Genomic DNA, 14,605 nt, shown 5'->3' with positions numbered 1-14,605 from the left:
AGAACTAGTTGGAACTGAAGATCAAGCGTGTCTTGATTGTATATTTTTAGTTTGATGGCTTCATTGAAGAAAATATGTGAGCTTGTTTACAAATGTGCAATGCATTTGGTGGCTTTGAATCCCCAGAAACATTTCAAACAAAGTACACATCAAACCTCCTTGCCTGACAGACATAAGTGTGCATTAGGGTTTCTGTGTGTGTCTGCTCGTATGTTGTCTTCTTAACCAGTGTGTATCTGTCCTCCCCTAGCTGTCTCATGCGGGGCACCCAAGGCTCCTATAAACGGCGGCGTTTTAACAGCTGACTACTCTGTCGGAACAAGAGTTTCCTATTTTTGTAACGACGGGTACAGACTCTCCAGTAAAGAGTTGACGTCAGCCATCTGTCAGCCTGATGGGACATGGAGCAACCACAATAAGATACCACGGTGTTCTGGTAAGTAAAACATAGATATCAGTGGAATATCAACAATATAAAACCCAATCTCATGGTGTTACAAATTTGGACAATAGCACTGTATGAATGTAAATATCAGACTCTGGTGAGATTTTCATTGCATCTTTACACAAAACACAAATATATAATATAAAATACTACACCGTTTAATTAAAGATAATTAAATAATCATCTCCCACTTAGTAAGCTAGATATACTAGTTTGTAAGCAACATATAATTACCGCTATGAGTGGCAGCCATCTTTGGCTAGGACATTGTTATTTAAATTAAGTCATTATTGTGCGTCTGTGTGATATTTTACAGTGGCTTGGCTCCACTCTCAGCCAGCTATTAAATATCTGACACTATTTTAAAATGTATAATTGAAATGAAAGCGAATGTCATGAGGTTTTACTTTCTCTTCACACTGTGTCTGTCTCTGTAGTGGTGGTATGTCCAAGCATCGGGTCATTTTCTTTAGAGCACGGCCGCTGGAGGATTGTCAACGGCTCACACTACGAATATAGAACTCGCATTGTGTTCACCTGCGATCCGGGATACTACAGATTAGGCCCCGCCCACATCCAGTGCTTACCCACTGGCGTATGGAGCTGGAGAAATGAGAGACCACACTGCCAGGGTGAGTAACAGACATTTGATGATATCATGACCACTGCAAATGAAAAAAACAAGCCATTATATACAAACCAAGTGCCCTCAGAATATTTTCAGATTATTTCATGTATTTGTTAATATTTTAGTCAAGCTCGTGAGCCATGACAACAAAAGTAACTGACATTAGACAGCCTGGCCATTGGCATTTATAGTATGGACCATTTGAATAACTGATATGAATAGGGATTGAGACAAAAGTGTTATTAAATGAGTTGTGGAAACTAGCGAGGGAGAACCAATCACTCAACAAAATCCTGACTGTTCACTGTCCTGGCAAATGGTGGAATGAGCTCCCCATCGACATCAGGATGGCCGAAAGCTTACGCATCTTCCGCCGAAGGCTAAAAACACATCTCTTCCGACTACACCTCGGATAAAAGAAAAAAAAAAAATTCTTGACCCTGCACTTTCATGTCTCTTTGTAGCTTTGCTTATTTAAAGCCAATGTACTTGCACTTACTACTTGTTGTCTGGAGTTTGAACCTTCACAGTTGAAATCACTTAATTGTAAGTCGCTTTGGATAAAAGCGTCAGCTAAATGACATGTAATGTAATGTAATGACAGAGCCTGGCTTGTGCACACACAAAAAAACAAAAAAACATTTTATTTATAATGCACTTTAAATTTAAAACAAATCTTAAAGTGCTACAGGGTAAAAGCATCAGTATAAAAGACAGATAAAAGCATAAAAATGGAAGACTAAAAGCAGCAACCAGCGAGGTTAATTAAAAGTCATAGGTCTTGCTAAAAAGAAATGTTTTAAAGCGCCCATATTATGCTCATTTTCAGGTTCATAACTGTATTTTAAGGTTGTACCAGAATAGGTTTACATGGTTTAATTTTCAAAAAACACCATATTGTTGTTGTACTGCACAGCTCTCTCTCACTGCTGCAGATCCTCTTTTCACCTGGTTTCTGTTTTAGCTACAGAGTGAGACCTCTTTTCATCTTCTTCTTCTGTACTATCTTTGATTGCACTCGCACATGCGCAGTAGCTCAGATGTAGAGCATGTCAGCTAGCTAACTCTAGAGACAGTAAAAGAAAGCTGTTTCTTCAACTTTGGTCAGTTACAAGGCAGGATTAGCTGGGAGACTTCTAAATGAGGGCGCACATGTAAGTAGTTCTTTTGTAGATTATGCTGAACTTGTGTGTGTTATAGCAGTGTTTTGCTATTGAGAACGGCGTAGCATGCTAGCGTTAGCGTTAGCCGGCTAACGCTACGAGCTAACGGTTGTGGTTAGCCAGCTCATTTCGTACTGACGTCACAGTCCGAGGCCGATTTTGAACAGCTCACTAGGAGACTGAAAGCAGGACACATTCAGAAACCGTATCTCACTCAAAACAGCATGGATGGATTTTTCATAATATGGGCACTTTAAGTCCTTTTTTAAAACTCTCAGTAGTCTCATTGCTCTAAAAGTTTGTCATTTCAAATGTACGGTTTTCTAAGGATTTGTAGCGTTTAATCTTGGTGTGTTTTTAATTGTATTTCTACTAATTTGATTCAATCTGATGATGACTGACTTACTGTACAGGAATTCATTACATTTGTCCAATCCATGCTCCAACCTGAAAGAGTCGCCTTGACATTTTTGTCCTCTGTTATTTGACGTCTGGGGACTCCTTGACATTTTGAATCAATGTTATGTCTCTTTTACGAATTCTGTGACATTTGAAAAATTAGGATTTCTTTTTGCCAGGCATTATGAAAAGTTTCCAATGTAGAAAAAAAAAAGAAGCTATATTGGCACCATATTTGTGTGATAAACCGCTCTCCACTATTGGTAGCATTCCTCACTGAAACCAATGAGCTCTACCAACTACTCAAATTACATTGATTGTGTCTGCCTGTGTGTTTCAGTTATATCCTGTGGTGAGCTGCCATCTCCACCCAGTGGGAAGAAGATTGGTACTCAGACAACATTTGGCGCTACGGCCATCTTTACCTGCGATGCTGGCTTCATGCTAGTAGGGTCAGCTGTCAGAGAGTGCCTGTCATCTGGGCTTTGGAGTGGAACGGAAACACGGTGTTTAGGTACATAACTACTAGAATGAGTCATAAAATCCACGCATATCTGACTTATATTTAAGGCTTAGGACATAAACTGCATGTTAACACACACACACACACACACACACACACACACACACACATATACACCGAAACATTGACCATTAGAAAGGAAAGTTTGAAAGCTGTGATTTTTCAAGTCAGTCTAATGAGGACAGGTATCAAAGGTAGGCACTGTATGTGCCCTGCACCTCTGGTCTGGCTACACAGCTGCTCCCCTCTGGCCTCGTCCACCTCACAAGCGAGACTAACACGAGCTTCTGCTGTGCACTCACTAAATTCAAATTGAATGTTCTTTTTTTATATATAAGCCAGAAAAAAAAACAGCTACTTTCTTCTGTCAGTGTGCCAGCCAGAGGTAACAGATGTTGTGAAGTGGTGCTGTCATTTCTCCATGAAGCCTCAGTAGAAACAGCGATTCCCAGAATACTTCACAGGCTGAGGGGGATATGAGATGCAATTTATAAGGGAAAAGTTCAGTGAAACTTAACCTAGACTGATGAGGAAGCATGATTCTGTCACAAAATAAATAGATTTAGCCCCAGAAAGTGCTATATACAGCATTCTCATTCAACAACTTGTCTTATTATCCTTCAAAACAAAACATGTTCAAGAAAGTAAAGTGTGACTCACTTGAGTAATGCCCTTTAACTTAACAGTAATCAACACTTCAAAGACGATGTGAAATGACAAAGGTGATATCAGGCAACCTTTTCTCTTCTCGTTCTCTCTCACTTCCCTGGCCGTCTTTGACATTGTTAGCATTTGCTGACGTAAGGAACACAGTGTCGTTTGTATCTACTGTAAAAAATGAAATCAATACTCAATCCAACCTCTCTGAGAACAGCACATACACATTTACTCCAACTTTTTTTTTTGCATTAGCACTGTGCATCAATCAGACCTCTGGGAAGAATCTGAGAAGAGAGTAAAGAGGCCCACAAATCTTTATTTTTGTTTGGTTAGCTGTTACTAGGTCACTAAGTCTGATTATGTAAAAGCACAGCTACATCTCCATTTGAAGGGCCGATGCTTTCGAAGGTATTGCAAAGAACAGTAACACCGCTGTGAAAATGTTGTAGGAGGCGACTGACCAGCTGAGCCTTCACCGTAAATGACAGGTGATCCGTTTTGTGACAGAGCTTCCATTATTTTATAAAGATGAAGTGCTTGTTGTGCTCCGGCGTTGATGTTCCATGGTGTGCATTTGCTCAGAATCACACGTCTCATCGACAGGATAAACCAGGTTTCAAGCTGCAATTGCCTACTTTTACAGGCTTGCAAAAGGTTTCAACAGACGTTTACCATTTTAATGTCCCATATGGAGGCAACAAACTGTCTCACAAGCCAAGGAGGATGTTCAACCCTCAAGGTTTGATTAAAATGTTACTGTTGTGCTGATATTGTCTTTGTATCCCTGAAAATAACCCAGAGAATGCATCTCATTGAAACAATAAGACTGTAACGTATAGCATGATATTAAAATATTTGCAGGACAACTAGGTCTTGGTCCAGACCAAAGTAAGTCAAAGCAAGTAAATAAAAAGACCCAAGGCACAGGAACTGTTTAAAAATCATAATTAGATTCAAAGTGCAGGGTTAATACAGGACTTTGATTATGTCCATTGGTCTGTTTCTGAGCTGGATATAGGAGTGCCAAGGCCTGGAATAATAGAGAAACATAGTTATAGATACAACATAGGTATAGATACTAAAACTAGTCATGAAAGAACAAAAAGTCAGTGCAACAACAATAGTATCTTCACAGCGACATTACTAAAACAAGTTCCAGGACAGTGTTACCTATAGTCTGAGTCCTTTGTTTCTGTGTCTGTCTTTCAGCTGGTCACTGTGGAATCCCAGAAGGCATTGTGAACGGCCAGGTCATCGGGGAGAACTTTGGTTACCGTGACACAGTGGTATATCAGTGTCTGCCTGGCTTTCGACTAATAGGCTCATCGGTTAGAATCTGTCTCCAAGACAACCAGTGGTCTGGACTGCTGCCCGTCTGTATATGTAAGGAAAACACAAGCACACATTACCTCTCACTGAAGATTCACCTTAACTAACAAAGTAACACAAACCCTTTACTCCACATTTGCTTATGGTATCGACGACTGCCTGTCTTTTCAGCAGACACAAATACCCACATACACACAGACTGTATTAGTCCTTACACATACTCTGTATAAACTGTAGAAGCAGGATGATTTGTGATACAAATTCAAAATTCCTCTATCCTGTTCATGATGAAAACATACAGGGGAAAAAAATCACCTGCGATCAAAACTAGTCTTTGAGATTTATATGCATTTATGTTTGTGCATGCAGAGTATGAACACAAATTGCTCTCAAATGTTTGAGGCCAAAGTGTATCCAGAGGAAGCTTGAATGGTTTGATATGTTTTGATATCTTCCACTATATGCCAGATACCAAACAGAGAAATTGAAGTCCTTACAAATAGAGGCAATTTGAGTACAAGGTTTTGATAACGTGATCAACATTTTCATTTTGGATATTTTATTTGCCTGTGGAGTTGAATAATCAATATCATACATCTTACAAATCACTTTGGAGGCATACTAATAAAAAAGAGCCTTCTGTCTGACTAATTAAGATTTACTGTTTGATATGATATTTGTAATCAGCCAAAAGAGGAAAAGTGTCTTTTTAACTGGAAAAAAACAACAACACTTCTTCACATTTACATTTTGTTATTTATTTATAACATTTTACACATCAACAAAATAAAACCTCTTCCTACGTCCCTCTCCCCTACCTAACCCGTCTCTACAACCTCCTACCTGTCAGTCTGTCACCAGGGCATAGAGAACACTGTTGTCTCAGAGGAAGTGTAACCACACCGCAACCACTTTATTTGCATTGCCCTGACTCACTGTGACTTGAACAAGCTGCCGAGGCGACATAGTCTCGCTCCATCTCCACCTCTGTTGCAACCCCATTCACCTAACAGCAGCAGGAAAACTGTTCTGTTGTTTAAACTTTGCAATTAATCCGTGGTGTGTGCCAAACAGATTATGGATCAGCTATGGTCCATTACACCACTACTGTATATTCAACATCACTAACATTTTGTTGATCAATAGAAAATGTATTAAAAAATAGAAAACATTACACTTCATAAGCTGTTGTATTCATAACACGAGGTATAGGGCTGGGTCTGGATTGACTTGCTGATTGGTCCAGATGCGGTCCTTGTTCCGGTCTTTGAGAAGCTCTGAAATAGATGTTTACTAACCGCCTTGAAATCAGAAAAGACATACAGAGTACATTGAGGGTCGTTGACAAAAATGACATTGACATCAACACGAGGTTGACTCAGTTCATGGGAAATAACTAAATCAAAAGTGTAGCCTGATTTGAGCACATCATTAAAAAAAAAAAGCACCTGAAGTAATGACTTTGTAATGGTTCAGTGATAACAGAAATAATGATTTAGGGAATACTAACAGAAAAACCTATGTGTGATCGAGTTTGCATTTGTGTGTGGGTGTGTGTGTGTGTGTGTGTGCAGTAGAATTATTTCTTCATTAATATTTTCATATTTTTATAATTTGCACTATTTGGTCATGGTGCAAACTCTAATTGGAGAGCCTCAGAGTGTTAACTTATTAATAATGAACAAACAAGGAAAGACTGTATTCAACCTCATTTTTGGTTTTCACTTTTTATTTAAACAGTGCTTCGCCAAATCAGCATTGCACTCATATAACATCAGACTTGCAAAAAACAAGAGATATCGGGGCGACCTCTAGCTCACCCAGTAGGAGCATGCGCCCCATGTGGGCTGAGTCCACAGCACCAAGGTCTCCACCATGGGAGTTTGCAGGTGCGTTTCTAGGACTTGAGGAGATTCGGGGCTTAGCCCGGACCCATTTAAATAAACTAAATTCAATGCAAAACAGCGATTGGCTTGCCCAGCTTGTTAATAGCCAGTGTATATTCAGTTTAGCTACCAAGTTTGTAGATGTTAGTTAGATGGCACCAACATTTGGCCTAATCATAACAACCCAAAGGCCAAGGTTTTGTTTCCAGATTTGTGTGGTGACTTAGGATGCGGGGATTTTGGGGGTCCTCCCCCAGACCCTATTTCTACCTTTTTCTGTATCAGTTAATGCTGGAAATATCTTTATTTAAAGGGAAACATAGATGACAATCCAAATATAAAAACATAATGGAATATATTGCAGTAAGGCTCTCAGCCATTCTGTATTGCTTTCAAATATTTATTCTCCTGTAGATCAACTTTTCTAATTATATCTGAGTCAGCACACATAATTTACTCATCCCTCCTCTTTTGCGTCTTTTGTTGGGGAAGTAACCTCCTTAAATGTGTATGTGACAGTTACTCACCTCAATTATAGGCCTACTGCTATTCATTTTAATGAATTAATAAACCCCTGGACTCTAATAGCAGATGTGTCTGAGCAAGATTTCTGCTCATGTTCAAAAGTTCTGCACATTCAAAATATAACTCATCCCATCTGTGTTCTCTGACATTTGGAGGAGTCATGATATTTTGAAAAAAATAAAGTTATAATAGGCTACAGATGAATAAAGTCACTATTCAGAAAATAATCTACCTGCACCTGATATATCTGCTGATATGGTAGACCTCAGACCTTCTGACAGACAGAGCCTCGTTTGAGACTTTGGTCTCTGAAAGAGACAAAGTTTAGGGAAGCGGCTGTATGCCATGCTGTACGCTGCTCTACATCGGAGGTGGAAAACCGAAACTACGGCATAAATACATGGAGCACAAACGTGTCACATCTGCCTCAGCATGCCACAGCAGAGCGCGTCCATTATAAACCTGAAGCTGCACAGACCACTGAAGGCGCGCTGCTCATCTCTATTTTTACAGCGACAATGGACACTAAGCAATGCACGGGTCTGCTTCAGAGCTCCATGTGTTTGAGCCTGAACCATAGACTGGAAACCTCACGTCACGGGAACTTCAAACAAAGTCATAAGTATTATGCTCCTAAACTTTGTGTTGATGGCATCAATGTATTAGACTGATTTGGCTATGATTCCTCCGAAATTTACACCTTTCACAGCTTTCCTCACTTAGAGACGGTTGCTAGGTGATAGCAACAAATACGTCATGATGATCAGACCCCGCATGTAGCTGCCCATTCTATTCGCCTCAAAAAAATAAACTGGACAAAGTTACAGTTTTACCATAAGTTCTACAAAAAAAAAAAGTAAAACGTGAGTGCCTTGGAAAATACTTGTTTTCTTAATTTGCATGTGCCTTTCTGTTTTTTTTTAATTCTATTATACGTATTTTTGTAAAAAAGAGAGAGCAGGAGATCCAGTGCTAGACATAAAACATTTGGGTCTGTAGCCGGGGACACCCAGGCCTAACGACTCCTCTGTGAGTTTGTCTGGTAGAGTCGATAAACCCCACTTAAATTTCATTCAAGGGTGGAAAAGGCCACATTAAATCTTAAACCCTTTGTTTAAGAGTGATTCCATATTGAGCAAAGCCAGCATAAGGTTTGTATTTTGAGAAATATCCTTTTCTTGATGTATTCACTCAATAGTCCTGAGGTTCTGCAGATTCACACCAGCAGTCTCATATAAAGGGCCAGAGGGCCTAACTGCCAGTATGGCCTGGATGAGATAAATAGCTAGGCTTGAGGATAAAGCAGGCAGCCCTGACATGTCCAGGCTACTGTGAAAATCTTCTAAAATTGGTCACTTCCTTTGGGCATCCTGAATGTTCTTAGGCAGCAACTGGGCAGAGTTAAGGTGGCAATGATGAGTGCCATCTTAAGCCAATTACAGGCGCCTTTTCCCAAAGGAGACAGCCCGTTTATTCACTAAATTAGAACCATGTTTAACAGAGGGAGGTGGTGACGTAGTGTAGACATTTCTGAAATAGCAGGGGGATGATAGGGAGTTTATCTCCTCTATGACATTGTTTTTGACTATGACCCAAGTTATATTGGATAGTATGTTTTAGTGTATGTATGTGCGTTTGGGAATGGCATGCATCTGTGTCTATATGTGTTAAGAATAGTTTGCGTATCCATCTGCGTATCTGGTGTTTCTGTGCTATGCTGTTTTTATTGAGGTTATTCATGCAGGAGTTATTGAGGGAAATCATTTTACAGCCAAATTATACTGTAATTATGGAGATGAGAGGCTCTTGTTTAGAGACACAAACACAGAATGATGATGAGACTATGATTGTGTGTGTGTGTGTGTGTGTGTGTGTGTGTGTGTGTGTGTGTGTGTGTGTGTGTGTGTGTGTGTGTGTGTGTGTGTGTGTGTGTGTGTGTGTGTGTGTGTGTGTGTGTGTGTGGCATGCTGACGGTGTCAGATACATTTGTATTTTAGGCAAGCAAACAAACTCCTGATTCTCGCTGATCAAGTGGGGAAAAAAACCTTGGCTTCTTCCCTTTCTCTCCTATCTTTTCTTGTCTTATTCTCTCTATCATATTCTCTCTTCCTGCTCTAGTTCCCTCTTTTCTGCTCTATTCTTTGGTTTTTTCTCCTTTTCCCTGTTCACCTTTCCACACACTTAGTCTGTATATTTCCTATTTTCTTTTCATTTGGTCAAACTCCTCTCCTCTCTGTGAACCGATACATTTAAAGGGGACAGTTTGAGAGTCAGATGAGAGAGTGGCTGGTAGTAACTGTAAACTGTCTGTTTACACAAACATCAAAACACTGTTGTCAGCAATACAAGGACAAGGGACACACACAGACTTCTAAGTAGCTCCAGTGAGTGAAGTTAACAGGATGAATAATTATGATGCACAATGGCAAACAGAGGACACTCAATGCTAACACAGAAGATGGTGAGGCCTAATATTTCCAAAATAATGACCCTAAATGGAGATACCAGCTATGTCTTCTAGATTATCTGACAGTCTCATAAATATTTATGAATTTCTCTAGAAAAGCAATATCTATTTGGCCCAAATCTTTGCTTCTGGTTGTTTTTTTAGACAGAGAACTACACGGCCTCTGATTTCCATGTCTGCTTTAGATCATATGTCTGTGTGGCTTTCATATCAAGAAGACTTACTAAATTGGTTCTGAATGTAATGAGAAAATGAGATGGTTGTGAAAAGCCAAAACATTTACAAAATAAGGTTATATTTAAATTGCATCAGTGGATAGCTGCAAAAATGGGGAATTGACTGCTGAATTACTGTAGCACTGCTGGATATGAGTAGAGAAACATTCACCCAGGACACAGAGACGAATAAATCATAGCCATGTCACAAATAACATCTTCAGTAACATGTCGATTATATATGATGTATTTTGGAAAGACATGACTGTTAAAAAATATCCACATAAAAAGGACTTTATATATATGTGTACATATATATATATATATATATATATATATATATATATATACACACACACAACCACACACGCCAGCCTATCAATTTATATGAATTAAGTTTATAATTAAAATAATAAGAAATCTGTATTTAGGTTAATGTACCCCTGATTCACTCTGTCTTCCCTATAGCAATCAGCTGTGGCCATCCCGGAAGTCCCATATATGGTCGTACTGTGGGAAACGGCTTCAACCTCAATGATGTGGTCAGCTTTGTTTGTCATCGGGGTTACGAAATGGAGGGGCCCGCACATGCTCAGTGTCAGGCCAACCGCCAGTGGAGCCACCCGCCCCCAACGTGTAAAGGTGGGGAGAAAAGTTAAGTGTATTCACCCCTAACCTTATTTATCCCCAACCTTTCTACCACCTCAACTCTTATCCCCATTTACCCTTACTGCATTTCCCTATAGCAGCCATCCTCATTTACCCCTACCATTTTCATTTCAGCTCAGTCACTCTTTTTCCTTTATTGAATGTTATGAAGTTTTGAGGTAGATTTAATAGTCTACATCTCTCCTGGCACCAGTCTCCTGAATGGAAACTTCTTGTTTTCAGTAAGATCTCAAGCTTAGATTGTTCTCCAACAGTCACAGCAACAAGGGTAGCTTCCCTCTCAAGTTGTACACAAGGTATCGGCATTTTGCCCAGTTTACAGAATGAAGTGGCAATAAATTGTTTAAAATAAAAAATGCAACGTAATAAGAGCAAGCCATTACACATCATGGATGCTGGATCCAGGACACACAAACCTGTCTTCATCATAGCATCACATAACATTTGCCATATTTACCCTTTTAAACACTAGCCCTAATTAGTTCTTCCTTCTTTACCACAACCTCGTTATTATGCCCTATATTATTTTACAGAGCTGTAACCACAGTGCTAAACACTGGAAAAAAGGAGGAGAGGGAAGACAAATGACCCTCACTGGTTCATTCCAAATAACATGCTTTTCTCTCTTTGTGCGTATGTGTGTGTGTCCGTCTCTGTGTCTCTGTGTGTATAGTGGTCAATTGCTCTGACCCAGGTATCCCAGCTAACTCCATCCGGCAGAGTAAAATAGAGCATGGGAACTTTACCTTTGGCACTGTGGTTTTCTACGACTGTAACCCGGGCTATTACCTGTTTGGATCACCTGTACTGACCTGTCAACCTACTGGACAGTGGGACAAACCCCTACCTGAATGTATAGGTTAGTTTAATCCTTGTCTTTCTCTCCTTTTAACCTGACAGTGAATGGGACAGACCATAGTGTTTTGACTGTATGCAGTTCATAATGATGATGGTGGCAGATTTACCACTCAAAATTCTTAGTAATGTTTCAAAGAATAGGTCCTTGATTTCAGACAGAGAAAACCAACAGCAGACTTTTCATCATTCCAGTCAATTATGTGTTCCTTGGCCTTGAAAGTAACACTCAATTTCTACTATATGTAGCTCTAAATGCTAAAGATTATAGCTCACATTAAAACACATGGTTTAATTCATTTTAAGAGTGCAATACATTTCCAAAAGCAATGTCTGTTTCCTGTATCTGTCTCACTATCCCTAATCCTAAACATACCTTTTACTTTCTGAATCTGTGCCTCTGGTTTGACAGCGGTCAATGCAGCTCTTCTCACAAAGCTGTGTTTAGTTGAAACAACCTGTCTATCCTTCCTTTATCCCTCTTCTTCACAATCCCTCCCTCTCTCTCTCTCTCTCTCTCTCTCTCTCTCTCTCTCTCTCACTCCCTCTCTTTTGGTCTCTAGTTGTAGATTGTGGTCATCCCGGCTCTCCACCTAACGGTGTGCTGAGTGGAGATAAGTTTACATTTGGTTCAACGGCTCGATACTCCTGTCTGGGCGGAAGACAGCTGAAAGGAGAATCATCCAGGACTTGTCAGCTCAACGGGATGTGGAGTGCCCCGATGCCCTTCTGCTCTGGTAACCATTTTAACCTCTATTGAATATACAGACTTTAAAGTCTACGCCATCAGAAGGACAGATAGATGGATAGGAGATATAGATGAAAGGTGAGGTGTCTAAAACGTGTAGACTCAACAGAGTGTGGAGCACTTCATGGCTTAACATCCTGCACACTTCCTTAACCCTTTTACACTCAGTCAACGGGATAATGGGATGGCTGGATGGATAGAGGGTAGGGTTGGTGCATGAAAAGAGAATATGTCAGTATGTGTCTGTTAAAAGGGTTGTGGAGCATAACCTCCTCCTAAACCCACATAAATCTTCAGACCCTCAGCCTTGTGCATTTCTGTTCTGGTGGTCCAATTTCAACTATTTGCAAACCTCTTGTAGGTGTGATTTCAGAAAGTTTGAGGCTTTCTTCTTGATGATTCTTTCAAATGACTTTTTTTAAGTCCTGATGGATACTGTGAACTGAAGGATATTAATAAAGATGGACAGGGGAAGCAATGACTGTAGGTTCTTTAAATCTCAACAAATGTAAATACTGAAATTCTTACATTTATGTATATGTATCCTGGGTATTTTCTTTAGCATTAGCTGTATTGTCTTGATTGTCTTGATTTTAAGACATTGTGTAATGTACTGTAGATGCACCACGGTCATTTTCCTGTAAACTGCTTTACACAAGCATTTTCCTTCCTGCTGGATGTACTGCATATGCATATCTCACCACTTATTGAGCTAGATTGTCTCTCCAGACATAAGGCCTCCTTACCTTCCATCCTGTATAAACAAACCATTTCACTTATGTGGTTCTCAATTGGCTGGCAGGGGGCATGATTGTGGCTCTCCAGACTGAGAGGCTCCTAGCTGCCGCTTATATAACAAACTGAATAAAAACACCATTCCAGATGAGTTGACTAAGAATTAATTGTTATTTACAGCAATTGTCTGGGGGGAGGATGCTGGGTGAGGGAGGGTAATAGTGTACGAAGCAGTGATTCATGGTTTTTACCTGGCAGGTCTGTACCAGTGCCCAGTAGAGATAAGAGTTCAGCCCTTGGTAGAAGTGCTAGGTCTGCAATTCTGCTCCATGACTCTCGATAAGCAAATGGCATTTCTGATATAATATTGGTTATGTTACCACATTTCAGGGTCATAATATATTCATTTTAAACTAGAAGGTACAGTGCTTACTGTGTCCAGCCCCAAATCTTCAAAATCAATTTAATTAATTGGGAATTGTTTGGACATATTTGATAGAGACAATTGTACAATTACTGCCAGATTTGGTGACTGACACTTCACAAAAATTAGGATTTGGGATCTTACTTATACTATAATGCTGTGAGTCTTGGACTACTTGAGACATGACTCCCCAAAAACTTGAGATTCAAAAGCAAACAAATTCCAGTATCAAGTTTTTGCCAGGTAAAATTCAATTAAAATAGAAAAATGAGGACAGTCACATTGAATATGCATTTATTTGGCATATGCTTTGAATTTACAGCAATGAAATGCTGTGTCATTGTAATAGTCAGCATTCAGAAACATGACTTGCAGGTCAGCATATTTTATAAGAAACTACATCATGTTCAAACAGTTTTATTTGTCCTCCCACTCTTCTCTACTCGAAAGCCGACAGTAAGTCCCTGGATCAGATGAGTGAGAAGGTTATAGCCTTGTAGTTTTTCTCATCCAGCTTTATGAGAACTTCTGCTAACCTGGGTAAAGGAGCTTCAGCTCAGTAACCTGTGAATTTACCCAAGCCAGAGTACAGCCAAACTCCTTCCATCAGATAGATGTGCGTGCGTGCGTGCGGGCGTGCGTGCGTGTGTGACCGATTAGTGGTTGTTCCAAAGTCACCTGAGGGGAAACGACAGAGATTAGTTTTCACAATGCTTTGTCCCACAAAACCTTGCACACATACGTGCACGCACATTCAGACAGACACACACACTTGCAGTGACTTTAGGTAGATTGGTTGTTCTCTCTGTTGAGACCAGATACACCTGAGGCTACATGGTGTGTGAGCATCCACTGGGAGTTGTGTAGGTGGTAGTGTCTCTGAAGATGTATGTGTGTTTGTGCCCTGGTTGATCGGTTCCCAATATTCAGAAGA

At 40.0% G+C, this 14,605-nt stretch overlaps 1 protein-coding gene across 1 annotated transcript in view; it reads left to right on the top strand.

The window, feature by feature from the left end:
• The window catches only part of csmd3b (CUB and Sushi multiple domains 3b), a 383,486-nt gene that overhangs the window by 346,376 nt on the left and 22,505 nt on the right, over window positions 1-14,605 (top strand). Inside the window, exons 52-58 of the mRNA XM_039820294.1 lie at window positions 251-436; window positions 883-1,077; window positions 2,976-3,149; window positions 5,028-5,201; window positions 10,709-10,882; window positions 11,583-11,768; window positions 12,328-12,501. Of these exons, the coding sequence (XP_039676228.1) occupies window positions 251-436; window positions 883-1,077; window positions 2,976-3,149; window positions 5,028-5,201; window positions 10,709-10,882; window positions 11,583-11,768; window positions 12,328-12,501 (1,263 nt within the window). The remainder of the gene's footprint in view (window positions 1-250; window positions 437-882; window positions 1,078-2,975; window positions 3,150-5,027; window positions 5,202-10,708; window positions 10,883-11,582; window positions 11,769-12,327; window positions 12,502-14,605) is intronic.

The sequence above is a fragment of the Perca fluviatilis genome, chromosome 13 (assembly GCF_010015445.1).
Source record: "Perca fluviatilis chromosome 13, GENO_Pfluv_1.0, whole genome shotgun sequence".
NCBI classification, from domain to species: Eukaryota; Metazoa; Chordata; class Actinopteri; order Perciformes; family Percidae; genus Perca; species Perca fluviatilis.
This window is presented reverse-complemented; position numbering and strand designations above follow the sequence as displayed.